A 23,974-nucleotide genomic window follows, 5' to 3' on the forward strand; every position below is an offset into this window, starting at 1 on the left:
GCACGGTTAGCATAAGGGTTCTAAAATTTATGATACATCGACGTTCGACTCGCTACGCTTGAAAGTGTGTACAGTACTATATCCAGATGGCGCCGCCATAGGCTGCAGGGCAGATCCATTAAACAGCGAGCGCTCGTTGTCCGCTCTCACGAACGGCCGTCGCTGAGGTTGAAAAATCTGGTTCACAGCTGTATTAAAAATTGGAATGACAGATCGTTTAAACGCATTGAATTGATACGGGTTCTGTGTCCGGTGCGTGTAAATGCCGTATTTGAAATCCATCAGCATTTTGTTGCCGAAGGTTGATGCGTCCACTTGGATGGCGTATTGTTGTCGGTTGCCAACTTGCCAGAGTATTTCCCTGTGGATGCCCGTTGAATCTTTTCAGACGCGCAAACTGGAACAACTTGCAAATAACGCCGGAAAATGCATCGTGATTGTTGTATTGTGTCTCGTGTCCTGCATTGTCCGCTCCGCCTCCTGTTGATTTATAGTGCACAGTTGGTGGAGTAAAACAAACAACGGCAGAGCAGGGTGACTCGTGCAGTCTTACGATAGACAGCTTTCGCGCAGCAGTTTTTGTTGGACGTTTTTTCCGTCTGATTTGTTGGTGTGTGAAACATGACAGTTGTAAAATGCGTGAGCTTCGGATTTTAGAATGACCACCAGTGTGATGACTGCTGCAGCCAGATTTTTCCTTTCTTAATTTTTATTTATCACGCACAATGAATTCCAAAGCTGCGGGGATTAATGGGGGACCAGCCAGTTTTGCTCAGAGCAACGGACCAAAGAGTGTGAATTCCCTGGCCATCCGACAAGAGATTCAGCGCTTCGAGAGCGTCCATCCTAATATTTACACTGTTTACGATCTAGTCGATCTTATCCCCGATCCGGTACTGGCACAACAAATTCGCGAGCACGTTGTTTGCATTGAAGGTAAGTGAAAAATGTGACAAAGATAAACAGTTTGTTGGAGCGGTTTGAATTTGATTGAAATTTTGGCTGGAAGGCAGCTGGGCGCTTGTGATATCGCTTATTGAATCTTTGACTTGTTAGCGATCTCTGAAGTATGTAATAATTTTAAAATCTTAAAAATCAGGTTTTTTGATAGCTGATTGTGAGGTTGTAGTGAATGAAGCATGACCAAACGTCAGAATGTTAATGACAGATTCGAACTACTAATCACAGTCGGTGCTAATTAGAGCCCTGTCAGTGGCTTCGAGATAAGTCGAATGTTATTGTTGTGCTACGGGGAAATATGGTGCAGCGTTGCGGTTTAATTGGCCCAATCTGTCGTTGATCTTGACTTGCGTGGGTAAATTATGCGATAATGGGGGCTGTTTGTCGATGCTTATCGTTTTGCTTTACTGTGTGATAATCTCCATAAATTGTTCTAGTACAGTAGCTTTAAATTCTTCTTTAGCTGGTAAGCTAAAGCTTTAAATTCTTCTTCAGCTTCTTTAGCATTTATGATCAACCGTTGATTTTTAAGTCACTAAACGGGAAAAGTATAAAAAATACTGTTCAAAATTCTCTTTATGCTGCCTTCCCTTTTTTTGCGCACAAAAATGTCAAAATGGCTGTGTGTTACAGTAAACTCGTTACCATACTCCCAAAATTCTGAAATTATTGCTCGTTGTAAATAGGAAAGAGATTATAATTTGAGCAGAAATGTAAGACTGAGCTTAACTCATAACTGTGCTCTCTTGTGTGAAAATAATAAAGGGTTTGGTGTTTTATTTGACTCAATAGCAAGTACAAAGCACTCGATATTTTAAGTGTTCCGTTTATTATGTAAACATAATCATGAATCGCTTTAGAACTGAAGCATTGTGAAAGCGTTTATCCGCTCTGATTCTCAACAGACGAAAAATGCAGGTTTCAGGTGAAAAGACCGATAAAAAATGCTGTTTGAAACGTGCCGATTGGGAAATCTGTTTGCTGACGGTGAAGTTGTAAATGTTCGCTTACGCGTGAAAGATAGAGGCTGGGAAAATGTTTTCTGCTGATTTATTCAGATACCGAATTGCAGGAAAATACAGTGCAGCAGGCAAGAGAATTTGATAGTACCGTATTTCTGAAACGTTGTTTTATTGTTAATTTAAAACGTTATTTTTGTCTCATCGACCGTTGCTGTAGAGAAGTCGCTCATTTTCGCTGTATTTCCTTGTTGAAAAGTCCTTGGAAATTGTTGTGGTGAATGGCTCCCCTTTGCTTGCTTGATTGCTGGATATTTTGCGCACTTGTTTGGCATAATTGTTTCCAAGTGTGTATTGAACGGAAATGAAGGTCATTTTTCTGCCTCTCCACGGTTACAAAGTTACTGTGTTTTCAATTGCTAAATTATTGTCCATTGTTGATAAAAGTGTCTGGCATGTTTGGATAAAAGACCGTCGGAGATCGTAAACGGAGGCGTTTTACGATGCATTGCTTATCTGTGCGTTGGCTTTATGGCCGAGTTTTTATTTCGGAACGTGTTTATTATGTAAAAGTTGCGGTACATAGCAAAAAAATATAGACATAAAAGTGACCATTAATGGCCCATCATTGGCGAAGCAGCGAGGGAATTTTTATAATCTGAGAGTTATGCATTAATTTTATTATGTTGTTCCGCACTAACAATAAGATGCGGCGTGAAATAAATTATGCAATAATTTACGATTTTCTCGTATTATTTGCTTATTTTGTAAGTAATGCAGGGTGATTTTTATTAGCTTTAATAAATCTTGGTATTTGCGTAAATCGTGTGCATCAGGATTATACGTGGATGTGGCTTTTTGGCAGAAAATTTCTCTAGGGATTCGCAAATAGCTGTTATAAAGCGGCGTGATTTTAGGCCGACCGGTCCATTAGGTTTACTGCGGTATAAATCGCTTTAATGCGGGTAATGTTGGGGAAATGAGATCTTTGTGGAAAAACGTCAGTCATTACCATTAAAATTGCAACGTTGTTTCCATGTTTTTCTGCTTGGATCAACGGATTTACTCTTCGAATAGCCGACCAGAGCCGTCATCGATTATTTGTACTTTATCATTTTGAATTTTCGTTTTTGGATAGTTAACGTTGTTTGTCCGATTAGATGCACAAAACTGGGTTTAGCTCGTTTTACGTTTTGGATAAGGATACGGCAGATTACGTATTTCTGATAGGTTTTTGGCTCGAATTTTTCCAGCCGATATGGAAATAAGAACGGTTAAACCATTAAATGATACAGAGTTCTCTAGATTCTTAATTAATATTAGCTGTACAGTGTACAGTTAAAATTAAAAATGTGAGGTTTTGCAATGTTGCAAATTAATGCTTGTATATTTTCTTCGTTGTCGACTAATCTGTTTCTTTTGGGCTTTGACCTACATTTTAAGGCTTGTAAACTTTTGAAATTATTAATCTAATCACAGATTTCAGCACGACTGCCGTCGGCAGCACGTCTCGGATCTGTTAACCAGGTGCAAACACAAAATGCAGACTTTTGTCCATGTACAATTAGTTTAACTTGCGCGTAAGATGTTGGTGAGCGTTTTTTTTGTGTGTATAAGAATAGATTGTAAGAGAGAGCGTGTGGCTTTTCACGGCTACGTAAGACCTTAAGAAATATGTATGCCGCATTGTAAAGAAGGTTTTTTGCCATCGGACTACAACACCATGTCTTCATTACGTGAATAAAAACACGTCAACGGAGAAAAAATGATCTGCTCAGCGAGATGACAACCGTAACTGCATCCAGCACATCAAGCATAACAATAACCCGATCATTTTGATATGCGTGTTATTTGACGGTCAGACTGGGGGTGTATTATTTAATGAAGAATGAACTGATGGTTTTTGTGGCTTGCGCCTGACCCACTTTTGGACTAATTGCGGTTGATTGGAAAAGATGCGGCCGATGATGACTGGTGCGCTCTCATCTGCACTGTGGGATCATTTTGAAAGATCGCACAGGCCTAATTTGTGGATCGAGTTACATTTACTTAAGCAGAAGCCGAGGAAATAGTTTTGTTTGGCTTCGTGCTGCAATCGGAATGTTCGAAATTTCGAAGTAGAGGAATACTTAATAAACATGAACTGGGCCGGGCGCATGCCGGTTGCGCTTTTTTTAGTTTCCTCTGAAGTCTGAAGTGTAGAAAAAATTGGGGGGATATTTTCAGAGGATAATATTGCATTGTTACACAATGCCTTTTGTAAAGTAGCCTTAATTTTTTTACAGGAATTGGAAATACTGAAAGGAGCAATCATTAAATGAAGATATATAATAAATAATGTGCAGTATGATTTTGTGACAAACTTGTCCGAATGCCTGCTTCGGCAGGTCATTTCTTCAGATCTGCAAATCACAGCGGTTTAAGCGTAACATTAAGTATTAGTACGACGTGCAGTGCAAAGTACCAGTAATTGAAATTGACCGTTTCGCTGAGAAATCGAGTACCGAAAAAAAATTTTACCTTTTTACTTGCAACCTTGCTTGCAAGTTGAGCACGCATGTAAGTACAAAATTAATTTTCTTGTCTTGTTTTTGTGCTTTTGGAGATTGATTTGGCTATTTTTGGCTTGCAGAGCTTTGTTATGCAAAAACTGGGATTGAAAAAATGTTTGTACATCTGAGTTATGAACCATCCTGTTTGTGTTGATTGTAAATCTGACCCAAATTAAAAATGAAGTGAATTGACGTCGTTAAATGAATCGGTTGAAATTAGAGATGGATGATTGGCAAAGAAATCTTCCGGCTAATCAGTTTAGTTGGTCCACCGTGAGCGTGGATCTGTAGGCTTTTTGCTTTTTTCGATGGATAAGTAAAATGTCTCGCTTGATTTGCCATTGTGACGAGTTGGGATTGCGGAGCTCATCGAACGAGGAAAGTGGGGAATCAGATTTTCAAGACTATTGATCAGTCATTTTTTAGGCTTCACTGCGGGATAGTGCGACGTTTATGTGATTGTTAATGCTTTACACAATCAGATTCGAGTAGTAATTCAAATGTATTACTGTATATACCGTGAAATCGGCAGGAGCAGATGGGGCTGATCGTTGTGATTTCTCAGCATCGATTTCAGATTTTTTATGGATATTTTCATTGCTAATGGGTCTCAAGGGAATAATACAGTATTAACACAGACTTTTTGTTAGTGCATTCGTGGAATCAAATAGGTAGAGTAACTTAGAAATAAGTGTTTTAATGATCTACCATTATAAATTTATGACTTAATATTCGGAGAATTTCAAGAGAGAGTTTTTGGTTATAATATAAATATATGTTGTCAACTTGTCATAATGATGTTACTTGTCCTTTTTACTTATATCTCTAAGATTAGATGCATTGTGTTGTACACAAAAGGTCCTTTATGCATCCTGTAAATTTTGTTGGTTAAGACATTTCTTTTATGGCCTTGCGTGGCAAATTTGCTACTTGTGCTTTTATGCAGTAAATATACAGATACGGATACCGATCTCATACGCTTATTGTTAGTACGCACACTACTTTTTGCATGTGTCGTATTCTTAAATGCTGAGTCGGAAAAAATGTCGAATCCTTTAGAAAACAATAATATCGTATAAACACATTAATTCAACGGATGATTTCAGTAAGTTATCGTATCGTGGTGTATCTGTATGCGTCACTATGCATCAAGCAGTCAAAGTTGCTATTTTAACTGGACCGATACCGGCATGTCTTGTGGTCAGTGACTAGCAGGTACTCCAGGCGACATTGAAATTAATAATAATATCTATATGATATCTATATGTAGAAATAAGAAGGATGCGCGTGCAGATATCGACATGTTTGTTTTTGTCATGGTTATTACTGCTCGACACCCGTACTTGTTACCCACAGACGCCTTGTAGATGTGATGCGTAATGAAAAAATATTGCCTTATTGCGTTTTACAGGGGTATGAAATATAAAATGATTACTACTGAAATAATATAATTGAACGCGAGATATTGTATAAACTGCTTTATTGTGTTGCGATTTCGTTTTGCCGTAAACTGTCACACTACGAGTACGAGTACTGCTGCAAAGTTTACTGATTACAACATAAATTAAATTATTGTAATCAGGAGACATTCTTGATGCATTGTTACAGTTTACGATAACTTTTTATGGTATGCGTACTGAAATTGTGACAGGGGTGATTCATTTGTCATTTACTGGCTGTAATTGTAACAAAATCGGCAATAACGTTAATAAGCACTCTTTTATTCGGCAGTGGCCTCCTCTTAGATTAAAAAAGCCAGCGCTGGTACACACTAATTAAAATGATAGTTATGATACCCTAGAAATTTTAAGACGCTAACAAATGTTGGTAGGGTGTTTATTTGGTTTCAAAGGATGATAGTGGCATGGTCCGGTATTTTATCAAAAGAAGTACATATAACGTGCATATCTATATTAAACGTCAGTTCCTGTGCTACATATTTGCCTGTTTTTATGAGAATTAAAGTGACAAAGGCATTTGGTTGGAAGTAGAATGGTAAAATGGTCAAGTGGACAAGGAATGCACACAGTAGGGATTGAATTAAGCGCTGGTCAGCCGGAAGTGTGCCCAGTTGTGGAATATGGTGTGCACTGGCGCTCTTGATCAGGATCAGGCTGCACAAGAATAATGAAATTGAATGATCGCCAGCCTTTACTTCCGGCGGTGTCCCCTGGGAAGCGGGGAAGAGTGTGCCATTTTGGTGCCATTTTGAGATTTTGAAAGGATTGTTTGTACTGGACAACAGTGGACGCTTGATTGGTGTTGTTCTTGTTGAGTCACTCACTTGACAGTCAGCCATGTTATTCTGCTGAAGTTTTAGTTTATTTATCCTTATGATGGATCAGGGATTTTAGTAGTAACCATAAACCTTTGTCTCGCTAGTTGTTTTAGTCAGTTATTAATATTTGTATTCTTTGGCATAGTTAACGACATTTGTGAATTTTTGACTGTTATTGATTATACGCGAGCTTTATACTTTAGCGAAAAATATGTAGGTAACGGTACTCTAGTAACCTTGATATCCTTTTTTGGATCTCTTTCTGAGAATTTAATTTTGCAAATAACCATACATGAAGTAAGCAGTCAGCGACGTCATATTCAAAATATAGGATGAAGGACCCATACAATACACGCAATTACAATACATCTGCGCTGCTGACAGCTTGACTGTCGTAGCTTTAAAATAAAAAAAAACCATTTCGTGGTTGCGATACATGCAGCTCTGTTCTACGGTAGTTATAAGGCACTTATACTCACGAACAACATTCGAAATGCTCGTAATGTGCACCGCATTTGGTGTTATCTGAACATAATTGAAATTAAAAAAATTCTGAGACATACTGTACTTCTATTTATGCTTATGCGCTAACGGCATGATTATGCCATTATTCTTCGAGTGATTATCCACATGTACAGTAGTGACCGGCTTCCGGTTAATTGTTACTGGTTAGGTACCATATCATTCCGTATTCGTATCACCAAAATTTCGTACACGCTGACATGCACTGAGGTAAATAAATTAGCATGTTTTTAAAAAAAATTTGCAGATAATCAGAATCTGCTTTTGTCCCTCCAGAAGCTGGGAGTGACTTTGTTTAGTATCTACGGAAGTTAGTTTGGAAACAATCGTATTCGGTGCCAGTAGTGAGCAGTGCCACTGACCATGAGCACTACTATATGCAGCTGCAGAGAGTAAAACAAAAACCGTAATTTAAAACCAAACAAAAAACCTTCGTTCGAGGGAATGCTGTTAATCCCAAAACAGTGCGACAGCTGGTTACTAAATTTACTTGGTTAGGTACATGTTGTCGAAATTCGGAATGGCAGTGACTGTGGTGTTGAACTTTTTCATTTTTCTGCGATGAAATTCACCGGTTCAATCAATGCAAATTCAGTGGTGGGATCGCCTGATTGGCACTGTACTGCCAGTGACGTTGAGGATTTGACACACCTTGGCAATATCGCTAGACAAAGCAGATTGTTTCTCTCTGGGGTAATTTGAAGATGGGAACAAAGAACATTTTTAGACGCAAGCGGACAGACAGAGCTCACAGCAGACTGCTGACCACTCGACAGGTGGTGCGTATGTACCTGTGTGTACTATGCCGGAGAGGAGGGGCTATTCACAAGACAAGCACCAGTGCACAGTGCCGCATTGTTTCTGCGATACACAGCCATTTGCATTTGCATGGCCGCGTGAAGGCGCTATTTTATGGGATTTTTCAATGCTGTGCGTCGACATCTGTCCATTGGGGGGTATACATTTTTAATTGTTGGAAAACCAGGATAGTGGTGTTGCGCCGTTTTATAGCCGATGATTGACGAGTAGGATAATCGGCGGTAAACTGGTTTACGCTGTGTGAAGTTACATGTGTTGGGGTTGTAACAGTTATGACTTGACGCTGGCGTATGAAAATCATTTTTGATTGGAACATGGTTTTTTTCTCGTGTGGTTTTGACACATTGAGGAAAAGTCGGTCAGCGATGGTGGTGCTTTTCTTGTACGGATTCTGGGGATTGAGTTGTATGTGACGCATGTGCGTAGTATTAAGAAGTGATGGGTGGCCTGTCGGAAAGTTTTGCGATGGATTTTTTGGGGTTCAGTGAAATGTCTTGTTAAAAGACGGGAGATCGTGTCAGGGATTTTTTTGCTTGTCGTCCACTTCTCTTTCTGACATTTGGACGCGTTCTACTTCTGTGGATTAGCGGAAAATGCGAACGCCGGTGAAATTCATTCGTAAGTGTACATTTGGGGTTTATTATATTTATGACAATTTATTCGAAAATTGTAAATTTTTTGTTCAGTTTTGATTGATTTTTGTGCTATTTTCTTGAACGAGGGGTGATTGTGGCTGGGAACATGTGTTGATTGTTTATTATAGCCTTCATGCAGTATGTTTGCAGTACGAACATCTTGAAGTATAAATTAACCTCGATAATTTTTTGTGCGATGTGGAGCTCTTTGTGGTATGCGGCTTTTATCGAACTTATATCAATATTTACGCTATTCATCGCTCTTAGCCATATTTATTATGGTTTTTATCGATTGTGTTCGATTTTCACCCTGAATTACTGAACAGCAGAAGCTGCTGATGAAACCATGCAGATTTTTCCAAACGTCGAAGCGGCAGCAAGATAAATTAAAATTTGAATTTACACATGCAGAATTTGTAATTCACACGTTTTGCTCATGATTTTTTTCCTGAATATTATTCGTCTTCAGAGAAGTTTTGGCTGGTGTTAGCTTATGTCCTGACCAGCTTATCAGCACTTGTGCTTTGATGCTATTATTAAGGTTTTTTCATTTGAGACGTTTTTCACTTACGCATTAACTAACTGAAGTATGTATTGCTCGTTACTCCTGATGTAACATACATTAATAACTATCTGGATATTTTGCTGTTTTTTCTTTTTGAATTTTTGTCCTAACTTATCTGGAGCTGCCTCTTTTTGTTTCTAAAACTGCGAGAGATGCTTATAAAGGGGTGTAGTGGTATACATATTTTATCTTGAATTTATGCAAATTTTTTGTAGCTGTTTCCAGATTTGTTGAGGGGTTTTCCGCATTAATTATTCAAATTTCGTAATCCGTCTCAAGTAGTGTGGATTTTTGCACTTGAGCGTTTGGCCGCTGCAATTGAATTGTTGTGTATTTTTGTGGAAATGGATACCGCTTGCCAGAAATGCATTAAGAAACAGCAAATAGACAGGATGTTGGAAAATAAATCTTCTTACCAAATTTGTACTCCCATTGTCGAACGGCTGCTGTGCAGTGCCGCTTCGCTGGGCATTGTTGAGCGGCGTTTTTCATGCGCTCCGCTCGAGTGCTTAGATCGCACTGCTGCCAATGGACAAAAGACGCATTGTGCAAGAAAATTGCTATCTTTACGCAGATGCCGTGTTCGAGACTTCGAGCGTTGTTTTTTTAAGCTGGCTAAAATATTATTGACAGTGATAATAATCAGTTATACTTTGTAATTTATAGATTCCTTTGTCAATTCGCAAGAATGGACCATTCCGCGGACAGTGCCGGAGATTAAATTGGGCATATTAGGCAGTGTGGCCAGCGGCAAATCGGCACTCGTTCATCGATATTTGACTGGCTCGTATTTACAAGAAGAATCTCCCGAAGGTAATTTGACTGGGATCTGCTTTTTAACATTTTTCTCGCTCTTTGAATTTGCGGGAAATTTTAGTCGTATGAAGAATAATTTAAGAATTGGCGCAATAAATGTTATTGCGGTTTTTATATTTTATGATGACATGTCTGAAGTAAAATTTTCTTTCCATTTTTATTGGTATGCGGTGATGGCTGTTTGGAGTATTTTTCTGATACTGTAATAAATAAAGTTTCGAACTTGACGGATTTTGTTTTTCGGATATTAGCACATTCCTTTCTCCCGCAGAATGAATTTAGCTTTCCACTTTTTCTAATTTTTTCGTTCCTGTCATAATAAAAGCTTTTTGTGGTGTTTGACGCAAGTGTGAATATTACAGAACGTTACCGCAGTGTGATAGCTCTATGCAAATACCAATAAAGTGATTGGTAAAAAATTAGAAACACTTAGCGGTCAAATGTTGCGCGGTGAACCTGTTAGGAACCGGATTGCACTGCGATTGGCAACTTATGCTTACTGACTGATATCAAATGGTTTTTTATTAATCTGTCTGTTTACGGTGTCTTCTTGTAGGTGGGAGGTTTAAGAAGGAAATGAACATTGACGGACGGGCCTACCTGCTGCTCATACGCGACGAGGGTGGTCCTCCGGAAGGACAGGTTAGTCCAGGAAATCTTCGGTTTAAAGCGTTTTGCTGCAGTGTTGCCGTCGGTTTTCTTGGTGGTGTTTTGTTTAATTTTCTATTGCAACCTTGCACGTACTTGTTGTATAATCGTTTTTTATTTAGATTATTGTTTTGTTTGAATTGCAAATTTATAACCGTTCTGGTTGAGTGCTTCTTGTAGTTTATTTTTTGATAGAGACATACATACCTTTACTTGTTGTATGGCTGCCTTGAAATTTTTTATCGCTTGAAATGGTGTTATTTATTGCACGATTAATCTGTCGCTCTGATTGACGTAGATGTACTGGTTTCGGTTGCGCGGTTTTTGAAAGACTGCGCGGAAGAATAGTGGCATGTGTATGTTTGACCTTCGGTCTTGGTTAGGCCAAATCAAAATTGTAATTTGATATTGCGCAAAATCGATCCAGACCCGGCACCTTTTTCATGAAATATGTTCTGTTGTATAGAATGTAGTCGAATTTTTGTGGCTCGCACCTTTTTTGGTATTTAAAATTTATGATTTATTGATTACACTTTAATCGTTTTTGATCGTACTGTGAATGATTTTCTAAATTTTGTTGGTCTTTCATTGTACTTTGTCAGCAGGTCATAATACTTATTCTTGGACAAGTGAATCCGCATGTAAAAATACCAGGATGAAAATTGTTTAATTCCCCTCTGTTATTGTTTTTATGATGCTTTAGTGCCTTTTTAAAACTGTACGCTACAGACTACCGGCAAATACATATTCGTACTGTATCGATAATTCGATACTCGTATTAATTTTGTTGGGTGAAAGCCGTGATGGTGAAACGAAAGTTGAGTTTGCTATTTAATTAAAGAACACTTCATCTGTCATAGATCAAGATGTTTTTGGTGTGGTTAAGGATGTCATCTGATGAAAATGTTTTCGGTGTATGTTTGATTGCACAGCTCTTTAACGATCATTGCCTTTGAAGCGATCACTTGATTACTGCGAATTTGCGGTTATAATCAAGTGGTAGGATAGATGTCGATAATGCTGCAGGTGTTGTCTTTGACAAGCAGCCCTTGGTATAGGGAATTGTATGCCTTGTTTATTTGCAGTTTTCCAATTGGGTGGATGCGGTTATTTTTGTCTTTTCCTTGGAAGACGAAAACACGTATAATGACGTGTACAATTATTACGCGCGAATGGCGGGGCACAAGAACATCACCGATCTGCCCATTGTTCTAGTCGGCACGCAAGGTACGAATGTAAAAATGTTTTCGGCCTTTTTGGAGCGTAGTCGGCAACACAAAGAATTATAAAACGTTGAAAGGATAAATATTTTGTTGATATGCGTTTATTAAAGGTGCAGCGAAATTAATACGTACTGCAGTTGTCTTTTCCTGGCTGGGATTAGTATCATTAAGTTGATATTTTCTGGAATTTGATACCTAAGTGATTACTGAAATCAAATTTTTTTAAAGCAATATGCCGGGGAAAACTAATTTGAATTTTTTAGTAAAAAATTTTCTGTCGGTCTTATGTTTTGCGGCCTTTAGTTGTGTTATTACTGTGCAGCAGTTGATCAGCGTAGTGGGTTGGCAATATGCAAATGGACACCGAAGGTGAATACCGTCCTTCAGTTGCTATTCTTAAGATCTTAATACGTATTGTCATTCTCATTTTTGACATTTATTGTTTTAGAATTTTCTTTTCATGAGAAAAATACTTCAAGCTTGAACAGTATTCCGTCGATTGTTTTTGCATTGAGTTTTCTATATTATCTGGTATCGTTAGATGCGATTACGGAAGCCAATCCCCGTGTCATCGGTGAGGATTTGGTGAAGCGCCTGCAGTCAGATCTGCGGAAGTGTCCCTATTACGAGACATGCGCCACGTACGGTCTGAACGTGGAGCGCGTCTTCCAGGACGCCTGCCAGCGCGTGGTGGCCATGCGCAGTGCCGCCCAACTGGCCTTGTGTTCGCGGCCGGTGACCTACAGCACCCACTCCACCCCCGCTTCCAGTTATCGCGTCCTGAATAGTCAGTCGCCGGTGGTGCAGAACGGCTGCTATGTCAACGGGACGGTGGGCAGTTATCGTATGGAAGCCCGCGGGAATCTGCCGCCGGTACCGTCGCCGGGATTCTTGAAGGAGGTGGTGGATAAGGTTACGGGAGGGGTGCCATTGACCACCCCGGCGACGCCGAATACCATGAGGAAAAATCGGCGGAGATCCAATATTTTATTGGTATGTTCTTGATCGCCTTGTTGGTTTACATAAAGCGGCAACCTAGATCGTAATAAGTGTCCTGGTATTAAATTACTATAGCGACCGTGTTATAAATTGTGGCTTGGATTTGATATGATCTTTTTTTGTAGAAAAGCTGAAATAATTGTATAACAATATACGGTATAAAATAGATGTATTATAATAATATATAATTATATTGGAAATAAGGCGTTTTTTTCTTGTAGCCCAAGAAATACGATGATGACAAAAAGAACAAGGATAAAGATAAGGACGTGCGTGTGGGACACGGTCGAGAAATTCCGAAGAAGCAAGGCTTTCTATACAAGCGCAGCACTAAGGGTCTCAATTTAAACCGCGAGTCGCGGAAGAAGAAGTATTGTGTATTGTTCGATGGTGGACTGCTTGCCTACTACCAGAGCATGAACGTAAGAAATGCTAAAGTTTTTTTTTAATTTAGAGTATAAATTGATTAGACGCATTTTTACAGGATTACATGAATGATTCTGGAAGGAAAGTCATCAACCTGTTCGGCACAATGGTTCGCGTTCCTGGACAGCCGCCTACCGGCGTGCAGCGGCCATCTGAGAACAATTCAGCGAGAAGTCACAACGGTGCAGAAAGTGAGCAAATTGTGTCTTTGATTGTGTTACACTAGGGAAGGTTGGAAATGTCCGTTTACACATTTAGTATATTCTTAATTTTTATATTATAACGGCGAAAAGGAATCGTTACGGGAAATAATTGAAATGGATGAAATGATTGTGTAGCTTTATTCATATTTCATCGTACCTGAAGTTGTAAATCATAATGTGATTTGGATTTTGATGCGGTTTGTGTTATGTTTTGCGTTTTGTATCTTGTTCTCTTGGGCTTTGCTATGTTGATACGGTAATGATGTAAAAGGTTATTTTGAGCGATATCTATTTGCCAAAACGTTGCTTCGCGGCTTTTGGTAAAAATTGTCACAAAACTTCTTAAGTTATCGAACTTGTCAGTGTGCTGTTGTAGACGATCTGCACGACAGTCCGTTGTACACAGCATATGAAATCCTAGCGGAAACCGTTGACTATCCGCCCCCGCGGACACCCGGTGGCTCGTTGTCCAGTGCATGCGATGAAGCGGTGATCATTGCCAACGGACACGCTCCCGTCACGCCGACAGGTAAAACTCGATCGAAATCGCGTTACACTTGCTCGTTAGCTGCTTATCTCGTGCTTCACTAACCCCGCTGCCTAATGGAGCTCCAACAGGTAAACATGTTGCTTTCGGATTCCCGTTTTACTTTAAAGCTAACGTGACTTTTTCTTGTAGGATCATTTGAGGCTTTTCTTTTCCCTGCAGTGAGTAACGGCGGAACGCCCAGTGTGAAGAAGCGGCACCGGAAGAAGAACGGCTTTAAGATCAGTTCCGACAACGGGGATAACGACTCCGAGTATGAGTTTTACATTCGGGGATTGGATAACCGGCAGTGGACGTTTGATGCGGGAAGTGCCTCCGAGCGGGATGAATGGGTGCGGGCCATTGAGGATGAGATACAGAGTTGTCTGGTGAAGGGCGGGGGTGGGCAGCCCAATACGGTGGTGGATGTGCAGACGGTGCGGAGTGTCCCCGGGAACGATCGCTGTGCGGATTGTAAAGCGCTCAGTAAGTTGCACCGATATTCTGCACGTCATTCGTTGTACCATCTAAAGTAGCATATCTGTTGAAGAAGAGAAATTTGTTTTTTAAACAACTTATTTTGTTCATAAATTTGAAAATTTTTGTTTAACTGCTAGATCACAGAACATCGTTAATAGGTTCGAGTTGGTTAGTTAAGTTTGGGCTTGTTAAAATACGAGTACTGCACTGCAGTAATTTTGCATTGTATGTTGCAGTTAGTACAACGTGGTTTGCAGAATAGTTTATGAAATTTATTGATGAAAATCATTGCTAATTCATAATGATTATTTGGTTGTGGTAAAAAGATGAATATATCTTGTGAAAGCTACAGACACACATACATTTACTCGTAGTATTCGTAAACTGGATCAAAATCGTTTACCTTTTTTCGGTTGCGTGCAACGAGTTTGAAATCATTATTGCAAAAGGTTGTGCTTTTATATTTTTTTCTCTTGCCAAAACTGGATTTAGAGTTGTAGTAATGTTTGAAATTAATTCTACAAAAATGTCGCTTCGAAATTACGATAGCATTGCAAGGAAAAAGAAAATAACGGCAAGCATTTTCCTGCATGGATGATGGTTTATCGAAATGTGTTCGTAAACATGTCATTAACAGATCTTGATATTTCATTTACAGATCCCCTGTGGGCCAGTTTGAATTTGGGGATTCTCATCTGCATCGACTGCAGCGGCATCCACAGAAAACTGGGCACGCATGTATCGAGGGTGCGATCACTAGATTTGGATGAATGTTGGACGTAAGGATATCATTAGCACGGCGCTTTTTTATGGCTGTATATATTAATTCACGCTGTTTGGGACCGGCAGGAGTTTCTCGTCAAGGTGATGAAATCTGTGGGGAATCGTCTGGCTAATTCCGTGTGGGAGGCCAAGTTAGCGCCGCATCGACAGCTTTCGCCGAATTGCAATCGTGATAGCAGGGAACGGTTTATTCATGCAAAATACGTCGCCAAGGAGTTTATTGCTGGTCTGCCAACCTCGCGGTCGGCCATTGAGGTAAATTGAAGGCGGAATTCATTTCAGTATGGGAATCGATACGTAAAAGTGCCGTAACTGTCTATGATTGAAATTTCTTTGTAAACATACCGTGTTGCTGCAATAAAACCATACAGTATAGTGAGTATACTTACACTGACATGTTGGCACCTATTATTTTCAGTTGTACGGTTGTACCGTATTTTGCATTTTGAGAGTTCTGAATAACTGCTGATAGCGTAGATTAGTGACTTCACATCATACGCTCTGTATGGGCTATGGAGTGTAGCTAAAATATACTAAATGTTTAATGCTAACAGTTTTCTTAACGAATTTTTTCCTTACAAAAGGCAGATGTAACTTTCTGATGCCATGTGACTGGAACAAAAAAGCATATTAAAATTAACCAGATTTATTATTCTGAATCTCTGATAACAAATTGTGCGCAAACCCGAGACTACATTTGTACCACGAAGGTCGAAGGGTATACCTAATTAATATTGTATGTTATTAATCCCAGTGTTAGTGATATTTCTTCAATGGTTTTTTAGGCGCTATGTTATCAATCTCCAGCATTATTAATATTTTTCGTTGCGGTTTCAGCACCTTCGGGAGGCGATCCACACGAGTGATATCTATCTGGCAATATTATCCCTAAATTATCTGGTCAAAGAAGAAATCAACGTCCCCTCTTCCCACGATCATCAGACCCCGCTGCACCTCGCCGCCTCCACGGGGAACGCCGTCATGACGCAGCTCCTCCTGTGGCACGACGCCAAACCCAACCTGCGCGACTACCAGCACTGCAGTCCGCTGGATCTCGCCCAGTCCGCACCGTCATCCGAATCCACGCCGAATGCGTCGACGTCCTGGTGCAGCATGGCGCTCTGGCCATGTCGCCGCCGCCCCTGGGGCGCAATCTGTCGGATAGTGATGTCCTGACGTCACCGAATAGTTCCTTGCCCAGTAGTTTTCACCGGAAGATGAGCGGGCGGTCGCCGGCATATAAGAACATCCAGCCCAGTGCTGTGTTTAATGTGCAGCAGTCGGCGGATGTGCTAGAGAAGCTGCCGGCCAGTATTATATAACGGGATGGAGTTTGGTTGATTTTTTTGTTGGCTTGGTAGAGATTTTGCCAAAAAAGTGTAATTGTGTATTTTGTAAATTTTGAGTATTTTTTCGGCGTTGTGCATTTAATTGGGCGGTGTTTTCTTTTTGTATCAGGGCGTTTTGTGGATGGTTGTGTAATTTTTTGATTACTGATCCTCGGGGGTTGCATAGTTGCTGTTAAATGTCGTTGTCAATGCACATGCTGATTTGCAAATGCTGATTATTATCGTTGATTTGTAAAATGGACCTAAACGCGGTGTTTGATATCGAAAAAACCGAAGCGTTATCGTTTCAGTGTTTCGTTTTGCATACGTACTACTTACAGGTTGAAAACGCGACAATGTGCAACAAATGGAGTTTATTTGATTTATTGAGCCCATTTATATGTATCGCTGCGAATCAAAATTAGCGACAAACTGAAAACATCACGAGTAGAAATGTTTTAGATTGATTCGGTTTCATAGCACACGTTGACGTATGTAAAGGATCCGCAAGCGCACGTAACTCCTTAATTTTTATTCTGAAAGTCTAAAGGTGCAGCTAAGGAATCAGAAGACAACTTTTGCACACTTTTTGGATCTCACCACAGCCACTGTTCTACAGTTTCTACTGGTGTCAGTTGATACTGGTATGGACTATGGAACCGTTTAGCCGAATTATTCCTTTGCACTGCTCATTTTATGATTTCGTTTTTAAATGATTAATTTTCCTGCAGTTAATTATATCACTTTTGGGTAAAGTTTCCGTTTAACTCTCATCACGGCATCGCATCATCGATTACATTGGGGTCACATAGGGCACGCCCTCCTTAGTGATTCAGCGTTCACGCCCTCCTTAGTGCATTCAGGGCGTAGAAATTCGTTAACACGCTCTGTCTAACTCTGTACTTTGATTAAAGCGGTGCCCGTTTACGGTGACTACTCACTCTGCAATGCCTGGTGAATCATCCACAGTTTAAAACATCAACCAATCACAGAACGTCATGGGCTGTCCCTGTTGCTGTGTTCCATTTACGCGCCCGTCTTGTTTGACTCGGTTTTGCATACGTCAGCGCCAGTGCCTGATTTCACAATCCGTCTGCACTCTCATACACGCCGTCAGCCGGCTGTTTATTCTCTCCGTTGTTCTGCTTGGCGCGGAGTAATCGCCATAAGTTCTATAAAGCCATCTCGCATCACCAATTCACCATCTTCTCTCCAGATTTTATTCACTTTTTATCGCCCGCACCGATACCAATCAGTGTTTCTAGGCGAGGCCAGGAAGTGTTGAGAGCATTGTTTGTGCGAGACAACGTTCCGAGAACGTTTATTGTGCTTCTGTCAGTCTGTGATTGCACCTGCAGTTCAATGGCGTTAACATTGCGCGCGATCATCGTTCTGCGGTCTTCCTTCCTGGAGCGTTATCCCATCTCATCCCGCTGTCTGTCTTCGCGGAAATCCTTATTTTCCTCCAAGTTTAACCTATAGTTAACTGTTCCCTCCCAACGTTCGACGAACTTGGGACTGTGTTTTGGATTTCTTGATCTCGCATTTTTTGCACACGTTTTTGATTTTTTGTTTATAAATATTTATTTATTTTTTCCTGGTAAGTGGCGGGTGGAATAATAATAAATTATTAGAAATATTATCCAGTTGTAAAATGATTCATTTTCAGTAATAATCTATTTATAATCATGCCGTCCGCCACGGAGTTCTTGCCCGCGTCCAAACGCGGTCCGCACACGGCGCTGACGGTTCCCGAGGCGGTGTCCAAGGGGAACGGCGTGTTCGTCAGTAATGGGGCCTACCAGGGCCTGGCGCACAGTGAGTCGGCGGTGACGGTGTTGAATCTGTGGAAGCAGCGCAGTGGCGCGGCGGGGGTCCACGGGGAAGGCTCGGATCGGTCGGGATCGGGCTCGTCCGTCACGGAGGAGCTCCCTTCGGCCACTGATCCCTGGGCACTTCCGGAAATGCGTCCGGAAGAGGAGGCACGCTGGGAAGGTGAGAAACGTGTACTCTGCAGAGCATCTTTTTGCGGTTATAATTTTCTGCGAATTAATTAGAATTTTTGTGTGATTTTTCTTGTTAATAATTTCCGCGTCTGATTTTGGCACCCATTTGCCTGTTCGGTGTTCTGCCTGTTTTTAGCTTTGGTCATTTTTGAAAAACACTAAATTGGCAGAATTTTATGAAACGTTAATCAATTCATGGTCATAGAAAAATTTTGACAATTTTTTTTTAATTATGCGTTCCAGTTTTGTTTTCGTGAGTTGGTCAGAATAGTGTTTACTGCAAAGAAAATTGAAAGCGTTGCTGACTGTTCACTGAATTACGGAAAAAGCAGGGTCCGGTAGAAGTTGCGTTTGGTTCGGCTCTGATTCATATTAGTATGTGAATTATTGTGTTTTCGCTTTACGAATACATTTCCGCAGTCAACTAGAACGAGGCTCTTTGAAATGTGAATCACTTGTTGTGGTTTTGTTCGCGGCATATTGCTTTATCGGATCGTGTCATGCATTGAAATTATTCTTAATAGCGCACGTAATTTGTCATTGAAATTTCTTGTAAAATTTACGCAAATCGCACCTTCTAAATTAGTTTAATTCTAATTTATGCCATCAGTGGTCAGATAAATTGTGTGAGATTACCAAGAGAAAATTACGGAGAGAAAATAAAACTGGGAATTACTGTAACGTGCGCAGTGTGTTTTCTGGTTATTGTCGTAAGTGTTTCGACGGTTTTTATTTCGGCTCTTTTGACAAGTGACTTATGACGGCGCAAAAATTGCTAAGAAACGTTTTGCTCGGAGTGCTGGTAGTAGGAAAACCGAGCACAACGGGCGGTGTTTGGCGAGGATTAGTACTCGTATGACATTTCCGGCGCCGCTTATGTCTACATTTCCCTGGCGCATTCTCCAGAAAAACCATCTGACGTTAGTCGCACTAATGGATCCCTTTTTTGACCCCGGCGAGTGTACACTCTTGACGGGGTGTGGTGTGGTGGGAAACGCTCGATAATGCGATATTTTGTTATTGCTACACTGCGGCGGCGGTGCAATGATCAAAAGGATCCATAAAACCACTTGGAAGTGGTTATTTGTGGTGGTTAGAAGAATTAAAAAGGGAAAAGGGCCCGCCCGTCACTGTTAAGTGACGTGGGATGACATGGGGATTGCGGGTGGATTTGATGATGCATTTGCCGTAATATTTTGATTAATACACTATTTTACGTAATCTGTAAATAAATCACTTGCCGAGGATCAAAATGCTGTAATGACGTGTGATCCCTTTTGCGCTTATGTACATGTATTGGTATTTACCTTCTCATTTCCAGTTGTTGCTGATTTTTTAAATGTGATGGAACGCTGAGTTTTGTACTTATGAATTAGAGCGAAATACAGTTTTTTGTTATCGTTGAATTTATCCTGCGAATACAAAAGAGGTTAATTAAAAAGGGTATGCATAAATCAACATCATCTGTTATACGCTTTGGCAGGGTTGACGTATTGACGAGTTTTAATGTTTGGCTAAACCCTACACCAGTTCTGATATTACTCTAGACATTGAATTACTGCTAGTGCTGAAAAATTTGCTGAATTTGATTTTTTAAGTTGTTATTGGACTAGGTAGTTCATGCCGTCATGGCGTTTGTAGCAGTAAATATACTTTTTTGTGGTGTGATAGATTTGTCGAGATGGATGCGTTGCCGGCGCGTAGTGGTGAACTGGATACTGAAGCCGTTGACCGTGGTGATGCTGTTGTATCTGTTTATCTGTTCGTTGGACTTCCTGAGCTCGGCCTTTCAGCTGGTCGGCGGGAAGATGGCGGGACAGGTGTTTGTGGAGAATCCCTTCTTGGCCAATCCCATCTGCGGATTGATGATTGGTTTGCTGAGTACCGTCTTGGTACAAAGCTCCTCGACATCCACTTCCATCACGGTCACCATGGTTGCTTCCGGAAGTAAGTCTTACTGAAAAGCCGGTGCTCTGTCATTCCCAGTTCATATAGTTACTTGTAAAAAAATGTGTTTATTGTAATCGTATATGTACCGATTTATAAATATCTGCATTGATTACAGTTATAAATTGTAATTATAAATTTAAATGAGCATGTTATTTGATTTATTTCGGTTACAAAAGGATTTTTTTATATCGTTGAATATTTTATGTTATTCAACGTATGTCTTTGTGTTGTGTGCAAGTTCATTCGGTTACAATTGCGCTGGTTTGTAGTTTTAACGGTGCGGCTGGCCATTCCCATCATCATGGGAGCTAATATCGGCACATCCATCACCAACACCATTGTCTCCCTGGCGCACAGCTCGCATAAGGATGAATTTCGGCGCGCTTTGCCGGCGCGACGGTGCACGATATGTTCAACTGGCTGTGCGTGGTGGTGCTGTTGCCGCTGGAAGTCAGCACGGGATATCTCTACTACATATCCAAAGCGGTGGTGGATAGCTTCGATATTCAGAAAGGCCGCGGCCCGGCCGAAGAGACGGAGTTCCTGAAACGGCTGACGCAGCCGTTCACGTCGCGGATTATCCAAGTGAGTGTACTGTTTTTTGGCTGGATTGTTCTATACCGTGGCATGGCGTTCCTTTGTGACTGCGCGTTTTTTACGAATGAAATGTGATCTTTTCGGAAATTATAAACAGTACACTGAGGCGAAGTGTGTTGTAAGTGTTACGATTGTTTGTGTGATTATTTACAAAATTTTTGTTTTGCAGATGGATAAGCATGTGATCGAGCAAATTGCTATTGGGAGTAAAGATCCTGAATTGGAGAAAGCGAGCTTGCGAAAGCGATTTTGTGCCTATGAGACTGTGTTCAATGTTTCGAACAATGCCTCACACAGCATTCCCACAGAGCGCTGTAAGTGAAAATAGATGCGTACTAATTGAAACTACAGCATCGCTATTTTAATAACACTGGTTTCGAACCTATCGATTTATGTTGGGCAATTAGTCGCAGTTAGTATATCCCTATTGTTTTTAAAAAAGACAAATCACAGTGTGATTTCAACACTTTAATCTAATGGTAAGTAAAAAGTTGTTAATAAATCGTATCTTTTTTCAACGTTATCGCTTGAACGTGACAACATGTACCGCAAGAGCAGCTGCTCATGGTTACATGTTGTTGTCGCTGCACTACACAGATTTACTGATTGATGTCGCTGTAGTTCCTGGGGATTTTGGCTTTATTTGGCAGTCCTTGTTAATGCAGTCGAAGTTTTGCAGAAAATTGCACTATTTAAATACCGTCACCTGGAAAATGTTTGAAGTTAACTAGTTGTTTCCGTTTCTGCTTGTAGGTTCTTCCTGTTCAACACGGACGCTCTGTCCGATACAGTGGCCGGAGTGATTTTATTGGGCTTTTCCCTGCTGATGCTGTGTACATGTTTGGTGATCATGGTCAAAGTGCTGAATTCCCTCTTGCGGGGATCCGTGGCGCAGTCCATTCGGCGGTTTATTAACAGTGATTTTCCGGGTGTTTTTCATCACCTGACCGGTTATGCAGCGATTCTAGTCGGTGCTGGTTTGACCGTTGTGATGCAGAGTTCGTCGGTGTTCACTTCGGCTCTGACACCGCTGGTCGGTGTGGGCGTGATCACGCTGGAAAGAATGTACCCGTTGACGCTGGGATCCAATCTTGGAACCACTGGTAATTACATTCTCAGACTTTTTACTTTTTATTTATACATACATGCGAATGTTTAATGCACATAATTTTTTGTTATTCATTTAATTTTCGCATGGCTTGATTTCATGAATGTTGTAAGACATTATTTTACTGTTGATAAATCTGTTAAATTTGTGTCTATAATTTATAATTATGGTATCGCAGATTTATTTGCGACATTGTTATGTGCAGTATCGCTTGTTCATTTATAAATTCTATTGACCGTATTTATATTTTCATTTATACGTTTAATTACTGTACTGACACCCTGCACTCGGAAAATTTTCAACGGTGCAGCCACATATAATTGATTTTACTGTACTAAGTTATTAATGTGGTTATCTCATTGTCAAGATGGTCGTGTTTGTTGACAGGAACCGGTATTTTGGCGGCATTGGCCAGCGGCGGCGGGAAGCAGCTGGAGAGTGCCTTACAGATCGCCTTTTGTCATTTATTTTTTAACATTTCCGGCATCCTTTTATTCTACCCCATCCCCTGGACGCGCGTCCCCATCCGGCTGGCCCGCATGATGGGCAACACCACGGCCGAGTACCGCTGGTTCGCCATCCTCTACCTGACCGTCATGTACTTTGCCCTACCGGGACTGGTCTTTCTCCTCTCATTACACCCCCTGGCCATGTACCTGGTCGGCATCCCGTTGGCCATTTTAATTGTTCTTATCATTTTAATCAACATCCTGCAGCGCAAATGTCCGCGCGCGCTGCCCCAGCCCATGCGCAACTGGAAGTGGCTGCCGGTGGGATTGCGCTCGCTGGCGCCCTATGACCGGGCGCTGCGCCGTGTGACGTGCTGTGGGAACACGGAGGCGGGGGTGCGCGGCGCGGAGGACGCCCGGTTGATGCCGGGGATGGATGGGGAGTCGCGGAAGATGCTGCTGGGCGTCAGTCCGGGCAGTAGTGCCGCGCCGTCACGGGTGACGAGTAGTGCGCAGTTGGTCGGCGGGCTGCAGCGGCCGGACGGGGTCGGGCGGCTGTCGGTGCATAATGTGACGACGGAGGTGTGATTTTTTATGGTGGGTTAAAGAAGTGGAGACAGGTTATTTTTTGTCGAGTAATATTTTCTCTTTTCGGCGCTTTCATGTTTTTCTGTTCCGCGGCTGCCTTCGGACCGTGGTGTTTTTCTCTCTTTGGGATGTTGTAAATAATGCGAGTTTGTTGTTTTATTTTGTTTTCTTGTACATGACCTGACGGATTTCCAACAAAACAGTTACTGCGGATAGTGCGCTTACGAGGGGTCGATTAATATTGAGTTTGGTGGTTTATACTAGCTTCCGTGTCATGTGATGCAGTGAATCTGACAATGATCTGGTTATATTTGCACAAAAATATTCCTTTCTAGAATAATTAGTAACAATCAAAATATAATTTCTCGGCTACAACGTAAATCCAGGGTCTACACTCTGGCCATTTAACAGCAGATAGATTCAGATAAAGACATTCGAAATACTGATGCTGTATGCTTCTTTGGGCTCACCGACATTTGATTTAGTTAAATGTTAGTTCGACGTCGTGACGGATCGACATTGTGTCTGTTCGACGAAGTGAGCGGTCGACGAAT

At 41.0% G+C, this 23,974-nt stretch overlaps 1 protein-coding gene across 1 annotated transcript; it reads left to right on the top strand.

Annotated features, from left to right (window-relative positions):
- The first annotated feature begins 137 nt into the window (after window positions 1-137).
- LOC129583484 (arf-GAP with GTPase, ANK repeat and PH domain-containing protein 1-like) lies at window positions 138-23,728 on the top strand. Its single transcript, XM_055475278.1, is given in 20 exon segments — window positions 138-936; window positions 9,957-10,103; window positions 10,663-10,748; window positions 11,840-11,981; window positions 12,519-12,970; window positions 13,198-13,398; window positions 13,461-13,593; window positions 13,982-14,134; window positions 14,285-14,617; window positions 15,270-15,383; window positions 15,456-15,649; window positions 16,232-16,471; window positions 16,474-16,712; window positions 18,392-18,717; window positions 20,400-20,675; window positions 20,948-21,058; window positions 21,061-21,263; window positions 21,445-21,593; window positions 22,029-22,378; window positions 22,771-23,728. Coding segments are annotated over 20 exon segments (4,710 nt in total). The 5' UTR covers window positions 138-725; the 3' UTR covers window positions 23,421-23,728.
- Window positions 23,729-23,974: the final 246 nt, after the last annotated feature.

Source organism: Paramacrobiotus metropolitanus, unplaced genomic scaffold, assembly GCF_019649055.1.
Source record: "Paramacrobiotus metropolitanus isolate TYO unplaced genomic scaffold, Prichtersi_v1.0 Parri_scaffold0000010, whole genome shotgun sequence".
Taxonomy (NCBI): Eukaryota; Metazoa; Tardigrada; class Eutardigrada; order Parachela; family Macrobiotidae; genus Paramacrobiotus; species Paramacrobiotus metropolitanus.